The sequence below is a fragment of the Falco punctatus genome (genome assembly GCF_963210335.1).
Source record: "Falco punctatus genome assembly, chromosome: 13".
Classification (NCBI taxonomy): Eukaryota; Metazoa; Chordata; class Aves; order Falconiformes; family Falconidae; genus Falco; species Falco punctatus.
Genome location: NC_137593.1, coordinates 8,866,332 through 8,890,675, shown reverse-complemented (window position 1 = coordinate 8,890,675; position 24,344 = coordinate 8,866,332). Strand labels below are relative to the sequence as shown.

The window sequence follows — 24,344 nt, the reverse complement described above, 5'->3', positions numbered from 1 at the left end:
ACCAGTAAGGATTTGGGATTTTATTGTCAAGTGCCCAAAGAAATTTAGTGTTTAAAGGTAATTTTTAACCCAAAATCTGCAGAACAAACATAACACCCAGTACCACAGCTCTTCAGTTTGGTTCACCATCAGAATCCAAGTTTTACAACAATTAACAAGTGTTAGAATATAAATCATTTCATGTGACTCCACAGAGAAGTGCCATCTGTAAATTTTCTACTTTGTCCTACAAAGGATCACTGGGGAAGTTAGCAACAACGTTTTATTTACTTTTTTGAAGAAAATGTTTTGTAAAGTGATCTAGTTCATTCTCAAGGTGAATGGCTTTATTTCTGCAAAACAAACAAAAGCAATGGATTTACTTCAATGCAGCAAAGTCACAAAGAACACAGAATCAACAGCAGCGTTCGATTTCTGTTCCCCTATTCCTGAAACCCACAGGTGCTGCGGACAGAGCCTGGGACTCTGCAAGTGCAGGACAGGACTAGGGCCGCCAGGCACCCGCCCCACGTCTGTTTCCCCAAAGGCTGTGCCAGGTCCACCCAGGAGTTCCCCGGCTCTGCAGCTGCGAGGGGGGCGCTCAGCAGGGTCCGCACACGGCACTCCTGCGCCCGAGGCCGCCCACAGCCGGGGCAGCCTCACAGCAGAGCTAAAAGAACACGAAGCCAAGGCTGAGGCTGCTTCTAACTCCCCAAACCACCGACAGCGGGAAGTTTCTCTTCGGTAAACACCTACTGCTGGTACTAAAGGAAAAACTGTTGCACTGAACGACTCCACAGGGTACAGCTGCTCTGGTGTTCTCCTACAGGAGGGCTCTTTGGGAAGGGGCCACCCTAATTTACCAACAGAAGATCAACATTCCCGAGAAAGCCATCTCTCCCGTACAATAGAGACAAAGGTGAAGACAGTTTAAGAAAAAATATTTTGGAACTTCGCTCATTCACCTAGATGGACACACACATTTAACTTAACCAGAGCTGCTGTTACAAGTCCAGAAGATTGCTATGGCCACACACACCCCTGCGCCTGCCTCATCGCCACTTGAAGGTAAAAGCAAGCACCAGTCTCACTGCAGTCGGCCGGGCTCGGAATGTGCTCCTGGCCCGTCACACCCAGACTTACCTGAGCTGCTTGGAGTTGCTCTGTATGTTCTCCAACTGATCTATTTCTTTGGAAAGCCTAGCAATTTCCTTTTCCAGGTTTTTCTGGGTAATATCCACCTGCTGACAGAGCCGAGCAAAGGTAGTGGCCATTTCCCTAAAGCAAAAACAATTTTGTAATTGTAATCATGATTTACAGAAGGCTGTGCTACAAATAAATAAATAAATAAATAAGTAAATAAAATCAATCACATGGCATTGCAGTGTGCAGTAGAACACAGCAATCAAAGTCTCCAGCTGTTAAGGGATTACAGAAGAGCAGAAAGCAGGAGAATTATGTATTTCTTAAATTAAAATAAAGAAACCTTAAACAGAAAAAATGCACCTCAGTCTATGCCAGCATAGCATCGGGCAGCTTGTCACTGAGCATCGACGGGTACAAATCTGAGATGAGGACTCAGGCAGTGACACGTGCTGGAGCAGCCAGGTGCCCCCCCGTGCAGCGCCCTGCTCACGGGCAGCGTGTGGGGGCTCTGCAGGGCAAGGAGTGCCCCCCGCTTGCTGGGGCATCCAATCCCAGTTGCCGCCTCAGCCACGCGCTCCCAACCTGAGTTCCAAGGCTCCTCTTTACACAGAGGGAAAAAAAAAAGTCCCATTTACCACCCCGAGCCAGCAAGCGGGCTCTCCCGCAGGAGAGGAGACATCTCCTCTCTACTTCACCTCACTGCAGCACTGGTTTGAGTCCAGCTCTTCCATGTCCTCACAGAGACACACAGCTGCTGGACACGGGGATGATTCTCTTTCCTCTGCTGAAGCTGAACTTTGTGTTAGTAAAGTATTCCCTGGGCTACACAGGAGAGGTGTTCTGCACCCTGGTGATTAGAGGTCTCAATTTAGTAGGCCTAATTTTTTGAAATAATATTTTAAATCAAAACAACCCCAAAAAAGTTTCAACAGGAGAGGTTGAGGGAGACAATCATCACCCAGACATTAGTTTGCAGAGACAGGTGGAAGAAAAGTGTTTGGGAAAGAGACAAACACACAAAAATGGAACAGCTCAGAAAGGCTCTTAAGTTCTCCTCCTGTGCTGCAGAAGAGCCAGGACTGTCTGCTCAGAACTTGCCCACACCAACCCCCGAAGCGGGGCCGATTCCATGCTAGTCTAAAAGCCAGACCAGTTCAGCCGTCACTAGAACTGAACCAGCTGCCGCACCTTCGTAGCGCAGTGCTGGACAAAGACAGTCCGCGTCTGAAGACTCTCACCCGTGCACAGAGATGGGTGCGTTGACCTTCTCAGGTGGTCACTTCAAACTCCCTTACAACTCCCTTGTACCAAACGCTAAGGGACAGAGAAGCTGCCTTCCCACATCGCACACAGCCAGACCCCCACCCAGGACACCACAGAGCCGCCCTGACACGGATTCCTGCCCCAGCGAGTGGAAACACCGGTGCGGTGTGACACTTACTGCTGCACCTGATGGCTGCAGTTAGCGCTGGTAAGGCTGACGATCATCTGCAGCTTTTCAGTAGCATAGTTCACAAACTGCTGTTTAAAGGCTCGCTCTTTTGCTTTAGTGGTCCAAGTCAGTCTCTCATAAAGATACAACAACCCATACATACTTAGGGAGAGAGAGATGAGTTTCCAGCCTACTGTTCTCCAAATCTGAAAAAGAGAATTCTTCATTGGCTTCAGTAAACTGCCCTACAGAATAAAACCTAATTCCACACGCTTTTTTAAAAAATCACCTCCATGGCCCTTTCACCAGATTGGTTTAAGAAATTATATTATTTCATTATTATTATTATTATTATTGCAGGGCAATATACCTATATTAAAATGAGCTGGCACCCTGGTGGCATGGAGAACATACAAGTTACAGAAGCCTCACTGATTTTTCAGGAAGGAGGAAGGAAAAAGCAAAGCTCCCACTAAATCCAAACTGAATGAGGCACCGTCAAATCATGTGATAATTCCGAAACTGAACACAGACATATGGCACAGAGAATACGTCCTACTATCCTCAGAGTAATTAGACTAATTTTCTCACTACAAACTGATTGTGGGTGTCCAGTGCACTACATATGCTCATCCGGCCCAGCGTTAAGTCTGTTACACGCTTCCTACGTTGCACCCCAAACAGGAAAGACCAGCTTAATCTTTGCCATCACTTCTAGTACAGTGAACGTTGCTAATACTACTTGCCACTCCGCCAACAACGATGATGCTCATAGAGGTCCGTGATGTCAGTGAAGCTAAACTCATTACCAAAGGAACCATAAAATCATCATTCGATACGTTCTCTGGAGTTACGGCAGGAACGCTGGCAGCAGATGGGGTGGAAGCTAAAGGACGAGGGATCTAGAAGAGTGGAATATGGCAGCCTGAGTAAAAAGCATTAAGGAACTACACAGCAGACTGTTTTTCATATATCCAGGGTTTGTTTTACTTAAAACTCTTCAGCACAGCAATCTGAACAGTGCTCCTGATAAGCAGTGGAGGTTTTGACAGTTCCTTGCTCAACAGGGACTGGGTGAGAATAAGGGTTCTATGTAAGACTGGCTCTGCTGTAAGGATCCAGAAGTTACAAACGAAAAGGCTACCCAAAGGGTTCAATCCAAAGGAAAACAGAACTTGGGGAACAGCTGCAGAAAGTTTAGGAAAGATTTTTGGTTCCATTCTAACCCTGAATATAATCCAATAAAAACAATCTGCACCAAAAATGTTTCACACAAAAGGACTAGGGTAAAGTAGCAGCAAGCATGTAAACAGTAGAGGCAAACAGAATAAAAATTGATATATTTCTATCAAGGTAAAACAAGGCACTTAATGTCAGCCTAATCTCTGAAGCACTCACTTGTACGTTTGGATCTGCTAGTCCCAACAGCACTCTCTGAGCTTGTTTAGGACCCAAGAAACGGTTTACAAGCGAAGTCCATCCCAAAGAAAAGTGGAACATGATATCCTCCTGGAAATCTGCACACAGACTGTGACAGTTTAGATCATAGCTAAGGTCAAACCTCCTACACGGAATTAGCAAGTGGAGCTGATCCTGAGCACCAGAAGGCAGCAAGGGTTTCAGATTTTCTAGAATTAAAACAGAATGGTAAAGATGAGTTAACTTTAAAAGCTTTACAGCATATTCAGTAGTAGCATCTTTGTGAATGACAAGAATCTAAACTGACTGATTTATTTATGTATGTGTAAAATCGGTGGGCATTTTAGCAGTACTGATTCTAACAGAGCAGGCAATTTAGTGCTCTAATAAAAGAAGACAGTCATGCAAAATCAACTCATTGAGAAAGCACTGCTGGGAACAATGGTCCAACTAACTGAAAGACCTCTATCAATGGTCAAAAGATAAGGATGGACCAAGAAAAAGTAGGTTTATCCAGTAGTTCTGTAGTGCCATACAGAAAAGGCAACATTATTGCATAAGGTGACAGAAGGCTTCACGTTATTTCATGATCTTGCTCTGATTCTTTCATTTATTTATTTATTATCTTCTATAGAAACAAATGGGAAGAGCAAGATGGATTAGCAGTAAAGTTACTACTTATTTAAAAAAAAAGAGACCGCACATATACTTTTGAGAAACTATCCTGTTTTGCACTTAGAACCTGGAGGGACCTAGGGAGAGGGTTACACTGCAGAAACATTATCTAACAATTAGTGTATTTCATGTATGTCTTGTGGAAGCCAAAAGTTTAAACGGGTTTATAAAAGGATCAGACAAGTTCCCAGAAGGCATGTCTGTTACTGCCTGCTGAAGCCATTAACCCGGGTGCAGCACCTCAGCTCACTGTCCCTGCACTGGGGATGGATCGCTGTATTTACCCTGGTTCATTATTCTTCTCCCCAAGCATCTGTTACTGGTTAACATCAGAGACAGGCTACCGAGTTGAACACTCAAGTCTTGATCTAGGATGGCTTTTCCTTTACCATTTTATAGTGTTAATGTTCAATCAAGATCAGAAAGAAAATTCTTTTAAAAGCAGGTTTTCTTAAATTGTCTTCCTCTAAACAAGAAGTCTTAACATTCCTCCTCCCTCCTCTTACCAATCATCTCCTGCTGCGACTGATGCATTGACTGATTGACTTCACTGGAGCAACGGTCAGCCAGGTTCTTTCCCAAACCATCTTCTATATGTTTGTTCAGTTCCTGAAGTTTTATAAAGAATATACGCTCATCAATTTATATTTAGCTAATCAATCACATTATACAGAGCAGAGATATGTTAAATGCTAAGCATCATTATGTACAGTAGCAAGAAAAGCATGTTACCATGGAAATACCATGCTTTTAAATTGCACGCTGTGACTGAAAACCTGAAGTGACACAGGGAAGATTTGTTTAGGAAAAAGTCATCGTGAAAAGGCATACGGAAAAGTCTGATTTTCAATAAACGGTGACACTGAGAAGCATACCACTGCCATACTGCCCTGCAAAGCCGTTACTGCTGGCATCTGATGGCAGCCAATTTCACTGCTCTGCACAAAGATAAACTGACCCCACCAACGGCCACGGCGGTCTGCTCTGGAAATTTTGCAGAGCTAGGACAGCACAGACCGTCCTGAAAATGCAGCACTGCTGGCTGATCAATAAGGCTGAAACAGGCGGAAGTTTCGGCAGCCATTCAGGAGCAGCAAAGTCTGAGCTTAAGAGGCAAATGCTTACAGGCATATACTCCTTTCAAATACTAAGTTTGAGCAGGAATTTACAGAAGCTTAATAAAAACTGCCTTTTTCTTAAGAAAAAATAATTTAAAAAACCCATAAAGCATTGAGTGTTTGCAAGCTCATTTTATTTTTGTATCTCTTTCATTTTAGGAGTAGTGAAAATTGTTTACATAAGGTCTTTATTTACTAGAAGACTACAAATCAGGATGTCAGTTTCAGTAACCACTCTAGTAAAAAGATGATTAAACCAAAAATTAATTTCTTTCCAAAAACAAAGCTGAAAATACTTGCAACCTTTTCCAGTTTTAGGTAGACAGATATGTGCATGTCAGAAAGTAAAAATCCTGCAACGCTTAAACAAAGCGTCACATAAAATGCTATGCAAGTTGTAAAAATACAGAAGTAGAAATTAAAGGAAAGACAAAGAGCCTGGCTTCAAACCACACAAGAAAACTTACAGTCTTATAGAGCTTCAATACTTGAGGAGAAGGGTGAAAATCTGAATAAAATTCATCAACTAGAACTGAAAGTCGGCAAATCTCATCAGTCATTGCAGAGGAAACCTGGAAGAATGTGGTAAATACATAAAATGTTTCTCCTACCTTTTCCAGCCAGAGTAAAACCGACTACTGCATTAACTGTTACAATTAATGATTCAATTACCTGATAGTCAGGAATGATTGCCACTTTGAGGTCTTTTCCCCCCCTTTTTATATTAGGAAAGGAACATACTAGACATTTCATGAGATGGGTGGGCACCTAAAAGAACTGCCTTAGAGAAGAGACAACACTTGAATCCAGAAGATTTTTCACACTGCCATTACTTACTTTATTTTCTACTTCCTCAGTAACACGTTTGATTTTTTCCTTAGTATCTTCAGTCAAAATGTTCATCTGATTTCGAACAAAGTCCAATCTATCCTTCTGATCTTCTCGCTCTTCCATTGAATGGACTCTAACCCGGCAGAAAAGGAAATGACCATCACCAGCAGGTATTCTCCCAGTAACGAAACAAGCCCCACAGTCAGCCACGGACAACCTAGCTGATGGTTTACTGAGCTGCCAAAAAGAATTCCAACAGACCCTGGCTGAACAAAGCTGAGGCACTGCTTCAGAATGACTGCAATACAGGTATCAAATGTACAGGCGCATTTAAAGGCTGCGCTCATCGAACATAACTCAGATTACTGGGTTTTGATATATTTACAAAACCAGTATTTGAATCTGGAATTGTTACCACTGTACATAATTACAACTGAAAAAGGTGCAGGGAATCAGGGTTTCTTTAATACCTAGTCTATCCCGATTTAAAAATAAAATAAAAAAAAAGTTTAAAAAAAAGAGAAAAAGGGTAAGTCTGATCAAACTGTCCTACTGCTGCTCACCAGCACCACTCAATTATTCCTTAACAGTGACACGGGTCTGATGACCGTGCAAAGCAAAACAGAAACCAACCTTGTTACAAACAACTCTTTTCAGAAGTCCTCGACCTATCATTTAAGTAAAAATTGCTCTAAAATCTAAAGCAGTTTTATCTCGAAGGGCCAGCAGAAACATCAAACTGCAATTCAGATTAAAGAGGGGTCACTACACAGGTTTTGGCAGGTGAATTGACAGAAGTAGAATATCAGAATATTTTCAAACATTTGACAGCATGTTTTCATAGGATCTGACAACATGAGACAAGTTAGTACATAAACAGGCAGTTTGCAAAAGCTGATATACTCAGAAGATTGTGTTTGACAGGCACAGTGGAGTCTGCTGAAACATAAAGACACACTATTAACAGACACAGAAAAGATTAAACATGACAGCAAGTTCACTGTGTAAGAGAGCAACAAGAGCTAGCAACAAAAGTGAGGAAAAATACCATATGCAGACCTCAGAAAATATATGAAACTACCAGAGTGTATGAGCTGTTAACATTAGCACTAAAAGGATTACATGAGCAAAGACAGAACAAAGATATTTAAGGATACGATCTGGAAAGGGTCAGAGGCCAAGCCTCTGTTAGCTTGGGCTCCTCTCGGCCGTTACAGTATTCTAACTGCTTGCAAATTAAAGTGTCTACATCCTCCCATTTATTTTCTCAGTGTTACTGTTAACAAAAAACTCAGGTAAAGCAGGCCCAGACATCATCTCTGAAATGCTGGATACAGCTAGAAAAACTTAAAATTTCAGATATCTTTGAAAACCCAGACTGCCTTTGTAAGTCAATAACAAAGAATAACAAAGTAAACCAAGATCCCTACACAGAAGTCACAAACCAAGGACAAGACTGAGCAGTGCAAGTGAACAGTAAGTAGTAAGACTGACACGCCAGAGACTTTCTTTCTTACCAAGCGAGAAAAGTGAATTGTAAAGTCCGTAATGGCCCAAGAAAATCATCAGCATAGAAATGGCTCCTCAGAGGATGTGGATAAACCAAAGCCAACCAGCCCTCCAACCAACCTACCTTTTCTCTGCTGCCGCTACGTTTATGGCGTCCATAATGTTTTTCACAGTATCTATTATCTGTTTAGCTCTGATAGTGTGCTGTTCAAACTTGGTTTTCACGGCTGACTGCGAGATACACTCCTGCGAGGGGCCCAAGCCACAACACATTACTGCAATTCCATGCCAACACATTCAGGAATTTCACTGTCAGAAAGCACATGCTGCTAATTTTACCATGAACTTAAACCAATGGGAAATAAAAAGGGATAAAGTATACAGAAATTAAACAACAACAGAACTGAAATCTTAAATGAGTCTACAGCAGCAATCTGTACTTCGTGTTCATTCACAGTAATGTGCATAGGTCTTTAGTCTTTTAAGATAAATCAACAGTGTAAATAAAAAAAGAAAACTTGGATGGAACATAAGATAAATCTATCTCCACAAAAAAATTTTCCAAACTATCTCTTTGGAATTATATATATCTCCAACATGAATGCTGGCAATATTGCCTGACTTGAGTTTTCCTTGTTGCAACAGATTTTCTTAGTTTCAAGAGGCAGTTCGGTCAATACAATTGGCATGCTCATGTCAATTCTGACCATCCAGGAACAAAATACACAATTAGGAATAAGAAAAAAGGATTATCTTATAGGATGAAAAAAAGTTGTTAAGCAGTCCTTAAAATATTAGCTTATTTGCAGATTATTAAGTGTAGATGAATAAGTAGAGAATGCTCTAAAGATAGGATTTCTAATCGATTTCCAATATTGTACGGTGATTCAGAAATTACAGGATGCTGACTGAAGAGATATACAAATGTTCAATTTGGGCACAAGCAAATCAGCTGTGATAAACCATAAATTAAGACTGTGACTTTTTCCAAGCAGCTGCGCATCCTGAGTTACGTAGCCAATTAAACGCTGCTAGAATTCAGCCTGCACTAAGTCACCACAAAGTAGCAGTATCTTCATGTTTGAGGGGAAGAAAACAAGCAGCTGGTTTCCTTATATCAGAACTATGGGGTTTTAAAATTGTTCTCAATCTATGGATGCACCTTTCGTAGCACAAACAGGTTTAGGCTGCTTCTAAAAGACTTGCCTATGACCTCAGCATACGCTGTAATAACAAACTTCAGCTATCTAAAAATAATAGATCAAAACAAAATAAACAGAATGGGTAAAATATATTCCCTGTTCCTCGACGAAGCAGATCTAGAAATCAGCAATGAAGGGCCAGAGTTCCATAAGTATCAGCACATTGTAAGAGCTAGACTAGACACAGAGGAAAGAGTCTTCCCAACATTAGTATGCGGTAGGTAAAAGGATGACAGTCACTCACAACACAATCAGAAAATCCAAGTTAGAGCACTAGGAAAAACACAAAGGTTAGTTAAAACAACTGGGAGAGGTAAGAGGGGGACAGCAGCAGTTTTGCTGTTAGGTCTGTAAATAAGTATTTATCAAAACAACGAGAAATAGTACGTTTCAACAGCGTAACTAAAACTATTACCTTCCAGCCCACTTTCAGTACAGCAAGACAGACTTAAAGAGCACAGCTTACTACATTCCCGAGCAGTGTCGGGGAAGGACTGTGCAGTAGTGTGCTAATCCAGGCTCCCTTACTCGCTCCAAGCTACAGCCAGAACTACTATCCTGCCCTGCCTCCCTTCTCCACTTCTCACCACACTGCTTCTGTTCCCAGTTTTTGGGAGAAACTTTGGTTTTGTGTAGAATATCCACTAAGGACTGCTGCACACCGAGCACCGTGCATGCACTTCTTTGCTGTTTCGATAAAGCGTTTCCATGTATCTCACTGTAAAATTTCAGAAGAAAGATACACGGACTACCCTCTGTTATTCCACAATATAAAAATTCAGAACTGATCCACTAATTCAACCCTTCAAGACTGCTATCTTTTTTCCCTTGTTGTAATACAGTTGACATACATAGTAAATTCACTTTTTAAAGCTACTACGTGAATCTCTAAAATCTGAATTTCACCACTGCTTACAAGTGTTTCTAGTAATGCCTGGACCAGTTTTTCTTTTAGCAACTTGAACCACCCTGTGCTTTGCATAAAAACGTGTTATATCTATTTTTGTAATGCCTTTTGCCCTCACACAGAAGTTTACAAACCTTTCCAAAATGGTCCAGATTTTTCCCGTATCACAACAGACTAGCACCAACGGGTTGTTTCTAGATTTTGGTTTTTTGAGATTCTAGCCATACTGAGTTCATATCAGTCCTTGGATGAAAGGCTTCCCCCTCAGGGAACTGATACTAAGATCGGGAATGTGGAAGTACTGGTGAAGTTAACAGTTCCTCTTTTCAGCCCACATGGAAAAGAGGAAGCAGCTGTCCAATTTTAGTGAAGAGACAAGCAGGGTGAGAGAATCCAGGAGGAACAAAACTAGCACATACAGCCAGTGGGAACATGGAACATGCAGACAGGTTTATAAATGAGGTGACGAGGTAGCTTAGAGATGGGAACTGGATGAAAGAGTGTGAGAGGTGTTTGGAAAGTTTGAGCAAGGCACCTGAACAGGGACAAGGAGCTAAAGGCAAGACAGACTGAAGCACGGAAGGGGTCAGTGTCTGACGAGGACAGACAGAAGCATCTGTGCTCTTGGCCCTTCCTTTTCACAGGCTGGAGCGTAACCCAAGAGTCTGGGGACTTGCAGCTCCTCTGTCAGGAACTGGAGTCAATGCAAAGCACTTTAGCCAGCAGTGCTTAGGCTGTACTCACAGCTGCACAGCATCTGAATTCGGTCTAGCAGAGCATAAAGCATGATGTATCAAGTAGGATTTAATTCCCAGACTGAATACAGAAGAATTCTACCTGATGTATGATATTCTTCATTAATGTATGAGCTGGTATAGCCTAGTGCTGGCAAACATAACTGATGACAATAATATGCTGATGTCAGCTACTTTATCAGCTCAAGAGACAGTAATCTGAGTATTATAATGGTCTGAAGATTTCAGACCTGGTGAACTTATCAGCCTTGATTTAAAAGCATATAAAATGCTGTATCATTAGAAAATTGCCCGCAAAACCTGAATGTGAAAGAGGCTGCAACATCAGACACTCAAAATTTAAATCACTTTGGCAATCTTAATTTAGCACATGTTGGCATGCTCTTAAGGTGATGTGATCACACTCCTATTCAAAGCCATTCATTATGATTTCAGGATGAAACATGGTTGTGCAGGGAAAAACATTATATAATCCACTCTCACTGTTGGGAGTCGGAAGGTGTGCAGCAAACAAAACATAATGTGAAAGAGGAAAAAGTTTTAAGGCCATACAGTGCTGTCACAGAATTGGTTTTTATCCCAGTCTCCCAAAGAAATTTGTCACAGTTGTGACCTTGTGATGGATGCTTCTCATTTTAGTGGCCAACTTGAGACTGTAACATGTAATTTACAGATGTGCTGAGCACTCATAGCATCACATAATTTAGTAAGCCATACATTCATCTTAATCTTGAAATATCCTAAGTGTTGAGTGCTTAACTGTAGTTGTAAGAGATTTTGTCAAAAAAGCTCTGTGTACAGCAGACGGCAAAATACGTTAAAGAACAATAACTGGTTCAGAAGCTTTGTTTCCACTTTTTCCCTACTGGTTGAGTTTCCTACTATAATTTTAAGGACAAAAATCACAAACAAAAACACGTTTGGCTACCAACTAGTGACACAAGCAAGAAATTTCATGCCTCATGGACTCAGGCCCTGCTGGTATTCTAAACCATTCATTTCAACAACTCAGTCATCTATCGTAAGAGTGTCGATAATGATTAAATTTAAACTTTAGTCTGACATTTTCTTGCTTATGCAGGACCGAATCAAGCTATTATTTTAACACCTTTTTGATATACGCACACCACTACACAACTCTGCTTTGCTAAGGTCAAATGAGTTTGTTGTTAATGCCAGAAGAAACACTTTACAGATGCAGTTAATTTTTTAAAATATACCAAACAAGGAATTAATGGTTCAGGAATGCAAGAGCAGTCCTGAGCATTTATTTGCTGTATACAAACTACAGTCATACTGTTCAGGCTCACGTTGCATGAGATATGCTGATACATACCACACAAACCCACAGAGGCATACCCAAGACGCCTCTTTAAGATATCCAAGAATGGCTTTAATTAGTTATCAAATTCAGCAAGACAAATGGATCCTATCACAAAGAAACCACCTGACTATCTAGCTAGTCCTACTTCTCAAGAAACTTTAAACTCCAGCTATGGACATAGCTAAACTGCAGTTGAAGCACGGATTCTGTACAGCAACAAGGATGCAAAACCAGGGTTAATATTTAGAGTGTCAGAGGTAAGAAGTAAACAAAGGTCATAGTTCCAAAACCCTGGCTTTAACAATGCAATTAAATACTTAGGTTTACATCGGTGGAACATGATTTATTACTATTTGTGTCCTGAATTACAACATTAATTACAAAGCTGTAACTAGAACAAAATAAGGCTTACTATATGGCAAGCATTTCACCGGCCCACGGCTGTAAGACATACACACGTCTCTAAGGGCATCATCTCTTTTTATGTAGACTATATTGCTACTGAGATCTCCAAACACGAGCAAAGAGTTTTGGTCCCTTCTCTCAATTCTTTCCAACAACTACATCTTACTCAAGGTGAGAAGAGATAAATGGAATCCACAGATAAGGCAAAGCTGTCAGACAGTTTAATACTTTACACTCCTCCACTTGCTAACATGGGTAATGTTCAGAAAAACTAAGCTAAGCGTAAACAAAAGCTACCTTAGCATTAAAAACCAGGCAGCCTAAAAAGCCCATCATAAATACCTCAAATATCTGCTCAAAATTTTGAAATTCCTGGAATCTTGTTTGAAATCCTTCAGCAAGTGCTCCACCTGTGAAACATAACAGACTGTAAGGGTGAGAGGAATACGTCACAGCAGTGACTCTATCTTAAATATTTTTGTTTATCAGGTTTTATGACACATTTCTGTATTTGAGGAAAAGCAAGAGTTCCTACACACCACCCTCTGGCATTCCTTGGGCCTTCTGCCTCCTGGCACTCAGAACTTCTTTTGCTGAAACAAAAAAGATGCGATTCCGTGCTTCTACAGGATCAATAACTTTGAGTTCATCAACTAGAAAAGTCAAGCAACGCTCCATGTGCTGCCTACGCACCTAAGGAAAAGGCAAAAAGCTCATGAGAAAAAGGCAAAAATTGAGCCATCATCAAATCTGAATGTCAAGAGTCAGAAACAGATGCTGAACAACCCCTTAGGTAGCAGATGCCTTCTAATCCTATTGATGCAGCAGCTGCTTTTAACCACTTCAACAGCCCTGGAAGCAACAATACTTTCTTCTACAACTATCTGTATTTATGTAAGTGAGAGATCTCATTCAGTTACTGGGGTAACCGCTTCATTCCCCGTGTACAGAGGAATAAGTATTACTGCAAGCTAGGTGCCGCTGGAAATACCTGCAGGGCACACTGAACTGTTACTAACGCTGTACTCTGCCAGCTAATCTACGCATGTATACATGTATAACCTGTACCCTCAGGCTGCATTACCATCACAGAAACTAAAGGTAATACAAAGATTTAAAACAAGCTTAACCGCGGAGGGGAAAAGGTTCTAAACAAGGTTCCCATTGCACTACCTGCCTGGATATATTGCAGGTTGCTTTGTGCTGTGAGCAAGGAATATATTACTTCCATTTTCTGACCAGATAACTTATCCTTTTATTAATAAAGGCAAAGCTGGTGTTTTCATATTCATAACTGTATCAACTAGGCAATTTAGTATGCTTGTATGTGTGTGGAGGCCTTTTCTTTATTTATTTGCATGTTTAAAAAAATCAACCCCAAAAAGAGCCATCAAATCACTCACATCTTCCATATATTCTGGTTCTGATGCAGAGGCATCCCATCTGTTATTCAAGATGAAAATGTTTGGCTTGGAAAGTCGTTCATTCACTTTATGGAAAAAATGTTTTTCCTAAGAATTAAAGCACAAACAGAAAACTCCCCAGACATCCAGAATCACACATTCTTCTGTAACATATTTTGAAGTTAATCCAGCTTTTAAAATATTTACTGAAAAGAATTCATTATCATTAAAAACCACAGATAACCCACACAAAAGAGGACTTATGATAGTCCAAAAGTCATCAAATGTCTAAAAAACTAATGCCAATGCTAGAAGATACTGCAAGCTTCTCTAAAATTAGGTGCAAATACAAATTAAGAAAACTTCCAAAACAAATGGTTTAGAAAACACTGGAAAATAAAGTCTATTTTTCTATAAATCTATCATGTCATTCACTGTCTTGTTTTTTTTCCCTCCTCCTTTCACTCTACCTACCACAAAGCTTCATGTCCTTTGATTGTTCTGGCCCTCTATTACATTTGTTCGCAGTTGTGCAAGGCTCAAAATATTGTTGGGGAAGAGAGGGAGGGAAAAAGAACACACAAAATACACTGTATCTGCTCATTTCGTTTTTTAAATAAAGACAACTGGGCTAAAACTTTGAAGTCTTCCTTACGTGAACTACCAAGATGCTCCTGTTCACCTGCCATACCCAAAAGACCAGCCTCTAACTACATTCTGCAACCAGGCAATATCAGCTTGAACTACAGACAAGCTACATTTTCTATATGAGGATGTATGGCTTGAGCCACAGGAAAGTCACTGCTGAATGTTTTAATCTTAAAAATAAAAGACATGCATGCACCTGAAAATGCATTTAGGTCCCTTGCCTGTACCTACCACCCATCATTGCTGTTTTCATAGTCACCACAGGTAAGTTGTGGAGTGAATCTACACTCAGCACAGTTGAAACAGAAGAGACCCCTGTGCTGCCATAAGCTTTTTGAATCTGCAGCAGGACACCACCACGTGTTCTGGACACAACACTGGAGATACGTTAGTCTCCATCAGCCAGGGAGTAAGCATTATAAACAAGATCACTGCTGCAGAAAAACACATTTATGCAAAAAATCTGTGGCTGTGTAGCAGCTGCCAAGTATTCTCAAATCTGTTAAGGTAAGAGGTAAAAATAATGCCCAAGGAGGATGAGAATATTGTTATACACTTTATCTGAAGGATAAACTTGTATAGATGGAGAAAGAAACTACCATTTTCCACAATGCAAAGCAAAATACAAATGCTTCAGAGTAAGCAAATGCTTTACAGCAGTTACATAACTGTTAATAGCAACTTCATTTCTGTCTACCAGGCTGAAAAAATTAAAGAGAAGGAGCAAGAGAGCTGTTTACTGAGCCAAAGCCTAAATCACAACTACGATCTGTTTCCTTTCCCTCCAATACACACCCTGGACACTGGCAATTTCCAGATTCTAATAATTACAGGGTGCTCAGTATTAAGTGAGGATTTATAGGCTTGGCAACCAAAACACCTCAGCAAGACTTTAATGCTTGAAACAAATTGCAAGACTAACCGAATCCCATTTAGCAGGTTTTAGCCATGCCTGACAAGAAGAAAGTTTGGCCAAAAATCACATTCAAAAGCAGAGTAGCACTTCTGTGACTGGGTGTTTAGGATCAGACAAATACAAAATTAACAGAACCTTCTAGCAGACATACAGCCTATTAGTCTTTCCTGCAGATTTATTATGCCAGTCAGATTGGTTTTAACGGTTCATTTTCCTGAGCAAACTTGGCCTTTTCTCTGCTACTTCATTACACCAAACCGAAATCTGGCACACAGGTCCCTATTGCTTCCATGTTCCTATATAGTAATGAGATGTTCACTGAAATCTTATCTTTTTTTCTTCTTCCTTTTTTTTTTAATTGAAAAAAAAAAAAAAAAAAACCCACCTAAACCTACTATGGTATGCACATAATCGCAATGACTTCCAGGCTCCCTGCATTCTAAAAGCCAAGAACTGTCCCTCATGAGATAATGGTGAAGATAAAGCCATAGCTGTGCCAAATCCTCTCTTTCCCTTGGATGTTGTCAGTTTTCTTTTTTTCCCTTTTAAATCAAATCTCTTTTGTATTTGAGTCTTTGTGGATTTGGCTCAGAAGATGGAATGTAACGTTTTCAAACTCATTTTATGTTCTCAGATTTCTACCAAACTATTCTGCTTTGCTAGAATTCAAGGAAATACTGTCTTTGTACATTCAGTTCTTGTCATATTAAAAATTGCCTCAATAATTAGAAAGGTCAGACACTGCATGTCAGAACTATGCTCAGAACAATCAGAACATTTCATTTGTCTACAGCAGGCTTAATAGGAGTCTTCAAGAGATTTCTCAGTAGCATTATACCACATTCTGGCAGTCACACTTCCAATAACTTATACCGATACTGTCTGCATTCACAATACTTGGTGTAGCCAAAACTGGAGATTACTACAAAATTAAACCAAATCTCTGGTCTTGTATTTTGAGTACCATAACAGCTCCTTTGTCCACCCTGCATGCTCTTCTTCTACAAGCCATGCAATATTTAGGCTGCAAGGTATATAGAAATCTTTTCTCTCTTGAAACAAGGCCTTATAGAATAAAGATGTTAAAACTTCTTTTGCTCTCCGTGTTGCACAAAACCATGCAGTGTGAATGCTTATTGCTAGCCTTCTTCAGAAGAAACAGCCCAATGAGGGGAACCTGTAGCACTTGTCCTCAACACAAGGTGCACGAAGGGAGTTCACCCTCTTCTGAGACATGAACACAGGAGGAACAGGACAGAAATTAACTTCCTTCACCTGCTTTGTGTATTTTACGGAACTTCTGAGTATGAAATAATCCATAATTTATTTCTTCGATAATACAAGGGTCTTCAGCTGACAAATATCAACAAAGTACTACATCATCCATTTATCAAAAAAGAAACCGAGACAGAAAGGACAAACATGATGCTCAAATCAGAGTAAGCAAAGCTGGTAAGAAACTTGGTTCTCCCTTCCCTAGTGAGGAATATACATTGTTTCTCACCTCCCACCCCAAAATCCTATCCGCAAGATCTAAATGCAGTGATTCATGGGAGCTTCAGTAAAGGTCTAAGAGAAGCCATTTCAGCTACAGAACTGCTGAATATTTAAATGAAAGAGTGACACAAAATCATTGCACATCATACCGTGTTCATGAGAGTCGATTCAGAATTGGCAACCAAGACAAACACATCAGCATCTAAGCAGAATTTATCAATCCAGCTGTCCAGTTCTGTAGTGACATCTGTGCCAGGGCTGTTGAGAATAAAAAACACAACCCCATATATACACAGCGAAGGAGTATTCAATTTTTATAAAGTGATAAAAATAGAATGGGATTCCCTAAGGGCCTTGTAAGAAGATACAAAGCTTTATATCTTTAGGCTGATCCCAGCCTCAAGCTTAAGGCAAAACTAGCAAAAGCCAATTAGCATTTGTCAGTCCACTTAGCATTTGTCAGTCACCTGCTCATTGGACCATCTACATATTCCAAAATGCAATTTCAAATGAGTAACTATGCAAATCATAATTGCCAAGAAAAGCGGCAGGCAGTCCGTCAGAAATCCAGGCGGTCTCACAGAATGGTCCCCCCCCCTCCCTGTATCCCAAGTTTTAGATTTTAATCAAGGTCAGCTGTTCATAAAATATTTCTCCATTAATAAAAGCCTACTTTAAAGTGATACGCTATGCAACCTGCACATGGACTTCATAAGAAACTAAAATGAAGTTAAAACTAAAGGGCTGTCAGTTTTCAAAAAAACAAGTGGAATATGAGCACAAGGTCATGTTTGCTGCTCAATTATTGCTAGTTCAAATTTTCTCTAACATTAAAAAAAAAAAAAAAAAAAAAAAAAAGAAAAAGATTATTTTCTCCTTCCAGGTACCTGTTCTCTCAGAATCCAGGCTGTTTTCCCTTTACATTTCACCTTTAGCAATCAAGACTGTGCAGATCAAATCAAGCCTGTATCACAGCTATGCAAGCCCTGGGCTCCCATCACTCTTGGACTATGCACGCAACCCCAAGGAGACAGGGTAACTGTAAGCTTACAAGTCCAGCAGTGTATGACACCAACCACCTCTCCAGCCAGCCCAGCTGGCTTTCTCTGTGGCTAACACAGGACCCGAGTCTGCACCCAAGAAAATAATGACAAACTTCCAATGATTTCAAAAGTGCAAGATCAGAGACGCAACAACAAGCACTACAATTTATCAGAATACACTCTGGGTGTTATTTTTCTGGATATGAAGAAATCATACTTACAAATTCACGCATACTTAAGGGAATTACTCTCAAATTCAATTTATACTGATTCACATAATAGGTATAGATCACCTAATAGTTTGAAAGAAGTATTACCAGGTCATACCTCAGTGGCCAGAAATACAGGCATTTGACACAGACAAAGCAACAGCTTTCAGAATTCTTTAAACCCACAAACTGTAGGAAATGCTAGCCCAACACATATGTGCACACAGCCAACATAATCACAATTACATTTTTAGTCACAGTTACGTTTTGAGGTCACTCATTACTTTGATATGCAGGCGCTGCAACTCTTACCAGAAGCTTTTCAAAATGAAGTCGAGATTGCTTACATTTCACATGATCAGTTTAAAGACAGGAGATGGGCAACAGGTTGCTGCTGCAACAAAGCTATTCACACTTCCATACTGTTTGTTTTAAAGGTAAAAGTATCCTCAGCCAAAGCTAGTCCCTTATTAAGCTCAGTCACAGGACACTTGTCTGTTCCAACTGTTACAAGGCCAAAATCAGTACGGTGATGACAGGCAGCAGTACATACAAAGGAAAAAACTCCGTACTCTCAAGAAAAAAAAAAAAAGAGCCTTTCAATAATTTGGCATCCTAACAACCAAAACACAATTAATCAGTAAACCAGCCTCTTTTCTAAACATTATAATGGCTAATTTATTTAAGAAAACATTTACTAAAACAGAAAACATACCTGTCCACTAAAACCAAATCGTCTCTCAGCAGGGCACACTTTGACTTGGGCCAAAAGACATGGACAAGACAGCCAGCTTTCAGATCTTTATCCATGTGAAGTGCATGAGCAAGCTGATTGACTGTCTATAAAGAGCATAAACAGAAAACCAACATGAATATGCACCACAAGCAAGTCTGTAAATCAGTCTAATTCGGTTCTCAAGCGAACCTGGCCAGAATCTATCTTGAACAGGATAAGAGAGTTCATACTGCCTCATGGTGAATATCTGTGGGTTTGGTTTTATTGGGTTTTTTTTAAGCTCTTAAGACTCACCAGCATCTAATGAACAAGCTGTGCCTCAAAACTCAGACAGGAGTTTCTCTGGAGCCACAAAGTGGTATTCACTACAGGGCCAGAGTGTGCGATAGCATTTTAATGAATTTACCTCAGTTTATTAAATTATTAAACAATAAATTGATTAACGTATCAATATCAGCAGTTAAATAAGCCAAGCACCATAAGGCCAAATGAGAGTCACATTCCAAATCCTTAACAAATAACAGAACTTACTCTTAGTCCTATAAAAAATAATAATAATTAAAAAAAAAATCACTCAACTTACACTATGCTACGAGACACATGTTAGCTGTTTCTCTGAAACAGCCAAGAACAATTGTGAAGTAGACCATGTTAGTTTGTTAGTTACCCCCTTCCTAAATAAGAACTTAAAAATGCAGAATCAGGTAGTCTTACAGTTTAGTTAGACTGGAAATCATTGTCTTTTGAGAAAGTTACTGTGAAAAGTACAGTTAATCATTCAAAAAAAGTACCTTGACACTCTTCTTTTCATCTGATCCTTCTGTCATAAGATAAGCCTTATCTCCATCTGTCCCTTCCACACTGAGAAAGCAGTTAGTTGTATGGCCAATCCCACTAGGAAGTACCTTATCCCACAGCATTGCGTTAATGACTGAACTTTTCCCACTGCTCGTTCTAGAGGGATAGAAAATAAAAGCATGGTGAGGACAGTACAGCAGCATTAAACATACCTTTGTCTTGAACTGAATGCACCCCCATTTAACTGCGTCAGACCCACACGCTGCAAGCTGTTTTGGGTGATAAGAGCTTCAAGCCAGTACAGCACAGCTTGCCAGAAAAGAAGAGGGGTATACAGGAAAAGTTCATCTGAACAGCAATTCCAAAAATCTTTCTTGGTATCAACATTGCTTACCCAATCAAGATAAAACCATTTTCATTTGCGTAACGCATACTGGCTTAACAGGCCCAACCGGTACTGGTAAGTATGCCTTACCTGGTATATCTGAATCCGTGCAAGGAATCTGTAAAAGACACCGGCTCAACTTTGCTACACCAGCAAGAGCATCTAGCATAAAAAAGATGCCTTAGACCAACTTAAAACTATTGCTAAATCACAGCATGCTGTTCCACATCAGGGGGCAGCCTGCTCCCTTCTTTGTGCCAGCCCTAGCATTCCTGAAGAACAGAACAGATTGAAAATACATGTAGCACTTTGGGCAGTATCATGCTCTGATCAGACAACTCCACATTCCTACTCACAGCAAAGCTAGAAGAATTCCAGCGATGCTTGAGGAGGACATGAGGAGAACCCTGCATGACAGGGGCAGGGAAGAACTACCCTCTATGGTGGCAATCAATGGTGACTCCTCAGAAGGTTCACGAAATTACCACCTCAGCAACTTAACCTGTCTTTAGAGTAACATCTCATCTTTACCAGTCAGAAAGGAACTGCTGCTTCTGATTCAATTTTCCAGGCATGAGATGAGGTACAAAAGGGGCATCGTTGTACTACTGCCTTCAGGTACATTTCACAACACAGCTGTCTGGGAATTCTCCCCACAGCCAGCAATGACAACTCAGAAAAAATCAAAAATTCAAAGGATGATGATCTCACTGAATGAATATTCCCAAAGTAAGACACAAAACAACATGCAAAACCCCCTCAGATTTATTTTTGTGTATAATTCTTATAATGCAAATGCTGTCTTTCATAAAAGAACTTAGCCTTGTCCTTATTTCAGAAGGAAGAGGTAGCTAAATTAACCAAAACCCTGTTGATTAAAAAGAACCAGTCACCAGTTCAAGGCTCTGCAAGGACTTGAAGTTCTCAGTAATGTCCTACTTCACACTAACCCTCTACCTCTCACCCATAGATATTTGGCGTTTAACTATTACACAACAGTATGCAGTTGCATAGACTAGAACTCATTTTTCTGCCACTTCTATAAGTTGTTCAGCACTCACTGTACAACAATTTACAAATTTATTCAAAATGTCTTTTTCCTGCTCTGAATTTCTACCCTTTGCAAAAGCAACATTTATCACACATCGCAACTTGTAAATGTATTCGACTTTTAACTCTGTGAAACATCAAGGCTGAGACATAACTAATCTCTTTATCCCAGATCCTTTTATTGTTTTTCTCTAAATAGCTGAACTATTTTTAGCAAAATGAAGGTAAGTTCACCGTTGTACATATTTTTTTCAATACTACTACAGAATTTTTAGAACTAAACCATGAAGACTCATACTCCAAAAAAACGATGTAACCACATGCTTCGATTTAAGCACAGAAAATCAACCTTCCTGAAACAAAGTGGACAAACAGACCCCAGACTAACCAGGCACATAAAAACATGCAAAAGCACTGCAACCGTACCCTTTTAGAAGGACTTCACTATTTTATATCTGAAATCATATTTGGTAAGGTGGATTTTCATCGTCTTTCTACAACCTCCAGATTTTATATATGCAAAATGTTTGACACTTGGTCAGTAATAATACCACCAAGGACAGTGAACTAGAACTGCTTCCAAGTAGTGATTCAAGAAAGCAGAAATTCATAGCTTCATTGAGATTGATCTGTTAGCCCTACCCTACACTGTTAATCTTATCCCTTACAGTCATCACACAGATCTATCAGACTAATTATGCAACCAACAGGGCAACCCTCTCTATTTTTCTTCAGCTGCTTATATATGGAAATATAAACAGCTCAAAGTTTAGGTTTTCCATACCTGTGATCAAATACAAACACTCTCAACAGTAATAGTCCAGTAAAACACAAATAGTAAACAAACAAAACCACTACGTTAAAAAAAGAAAAGCCATTCTACAGAAGATGATGAAAAACTCAGAACTTCCTAAGTCAAATAACGGATCTATACAGGGTAATTACTTTACAGTTTGCCAATGAAACACATATAACAAAATATACATATTTAATCCACAGTCACAAAGCAAGATGGCATCAAAGAAATATTCAGCATCAATTAGGTAAGAGTGAACATGGTTTTATGTATTCTATTTCAAACAATAATTCTATGATGAAGCACTAATTCCAGTGCATTTAAATGAGAAATACAAACAAAAAGCTGCAAGAGGGGAAAAAAAAAAAAAAAAATATCAAATTAAGGTCTGGTAATTATGTTCATTACCTGCCAAAAAACGCCACTTTCATGTGTCTCCGTGAAAGCACCTCACCAATGACTGCTAACTTATTTTTATATGCCTGTATTTCTGCTAGTTCATCTTCTGTCGCTACATGTTCAAGCTCTGGGTTCCTGTATGTTGCTACACATAGAAAAAGAATAACATAAAAGCAATTGTGTACAGAGTAGGTGCTCCAGGATAAAAGATACAGATTATCAGTACTTCACATGCCAACAAAGACCTGTATAAATTTTAATTATACAGCGGTAAGAAAAGAAAACAAACAAGACCTCACTACAGACACTGATATCAGCCCTTGTCATTTGACAGCACTTGTGACATCCTGACATAGAGTATTTCAGATTAATCAAAAATCTAACCGCTGGATTCAATAACCCTGTGAACACAGCCCACTGCACTGATTTGTCCTGCCCTCTGCAACACCTGCTTCCTTCAGAAAGGAAAACCAGGACCCTCTCATGGATACACCAGCTAGGCTGGGCTGTCTTCTCCCTGCAGAGTTCACTGGGGTGATAAGCAACCAACTCCGTGTGGCGACACAGGTGCCTCCACGTTGCTAACACTTCTGGAAGTGTAACCGGTGGTTTTTCGCATTACATCATGTCGATCTACGTTCCTGCTGAATAATGGGAGAACCTGTTTGTCCTTTCTTCTATACAAAAGAAACCGCAACAGGGCTATAAATGATGGAGTGGTTCAGCTTTCACCCTCACCGACAGCAGACGAGGCTACTAGCCCAAGCAACGCAATCAGCTTTCATATACAAACCACCCTAGGCATTCCTCCTAGCCTAAGTTGAAAAAAATCAATGTCAAATGAAAAACGTGACTATTTCTGAAGGTGTTATATTTACACAAACAGCACATTAATATATAACGTACACCGTGCTGCTGTAAAACATACTCAAAGCAACAGACAAGACCCTTGCATTTACAACGAATGCTAACCTTCCACAAAAGTTGCTCCCTCCGTGACATAGTCTAGCAGCTGGTCGAAGATGGCAGTGATTGTCTTTTTAGCCAGCACAAAGTGCTTCAGCGGAGAGACAGTAGCTTCTGCCATTATGCAACTGTGAAGAAAGTTACATAAAAGTAAGCAAAACATTCGGTACCCCCATCTACGTGAGAAGTCATACGCTTCTCACCCTGTCTTGAAAAAAACCACAACCCCAAACCAAGCAAACCAACCCCAACCCCTAAACCACCGTGAATGGCAGCAGGCCTAGCTCACGCGGGTTTTACCACCCCGGCAGACTCACCTCCTCCCCTCACCGCACGCTCCGACAGCAACTCGCGAAGCCCGGGGACAAGTTTAAAGCGGTTTCGTGCGGCCTGTCCCGGGAGCACGAGACTTTCCCCTCACACCCCCCCCGGCGCCTGGAGAGACGCCCCGCGGCTCCCCTCGGCCGCCCCGCAGGCCCTGCCCCCGCCGCCGCTGAGGGGACGGCGAGGGCCCGAGGCCCCGCTGGGTAAGGCCCGGGCCCCCCCCGCGGCCCTGCCCGCCACCGGTCACTTACGGAGCCCCGTCTCGCTCTGCCGTTACTCGGCAACCGGCGCGCCGCCGCCGGGGCCCTCCCCACCGCCGCCTCCTCCTGGCCCGCCGCCGCCGGGACGGGGGCGGACGCCACTTCCGCTTCCGCCCCTCCTTACCCCGGATCCGCCCGCGGCGGGCGGGAAGCGGCCGCCATTTTTAGTGAGGGCCCAGGGGGGCGGGGCGGCCGCCATCTTCAGCGAGGGC

The 24,344-nt window shown here is 40.9% G+C and overlaps 1 protein-coding gene across 4 annotated transcripts; it reads right to left on the bottom strand.

Moving 5' to 3' along the window:
• MFN1 (mitofusin 1) lies at positions 1-24,260 on the bottom strand. Of its 4 annotated transcripts, XM_080410013.1 has the most exons (18): positions 24,124-24,259; positions 23,555-23,676; positions 22,592-22,727; positions 19,946-20,108; positions 19,134-19,258; positions 17,316-17,424; positions 14,106-14,213; positions 13,242-13,395; positions 13,045-13,112; positions 8,234-8,355; positions 6,607-6,733; positions 6,237-6,341; positions 5,158-5,260; positions 3,956-4,185; positions 3,304-3,459; positions 2,567-2,763; positions 1,123-1,257; positions 1-332 (listed from the first exon to the last, which is right to left on the bottom strand). In XM_080410013.1, exons 2-18 carry the CDS (start codon positions 23,667-23,669, stop codon positions 263-265), a joined length of 2,223 nt encoding a protein of 740 aa, XP_080266139.1. In that variant the 5' UTR covers positions 23,670-23,676; positions 24,124-24,259; the 3' UTR covers positions 1-262. The 4 variants fall into 4 exon arrangements, with proteins under 4 accessions (XP_080266139.1, XP_080266136.1, XP_080266138.1 ...); XM_080410010.1 differs by lacking the exon at positions 3,304-3,459 and having other exon boundaries at positions 24,124-24,260; XM_080410011.1 differs by lacking the exons at positions 1-332; positions 1,123-1,257 and adding an exon at positions 1,264-1,972 and having other exon boundaries at positions 24,124-24,260.
• Between the last annotated feature and the right edge of the window lie 84 nt (positions 24,261-24,344).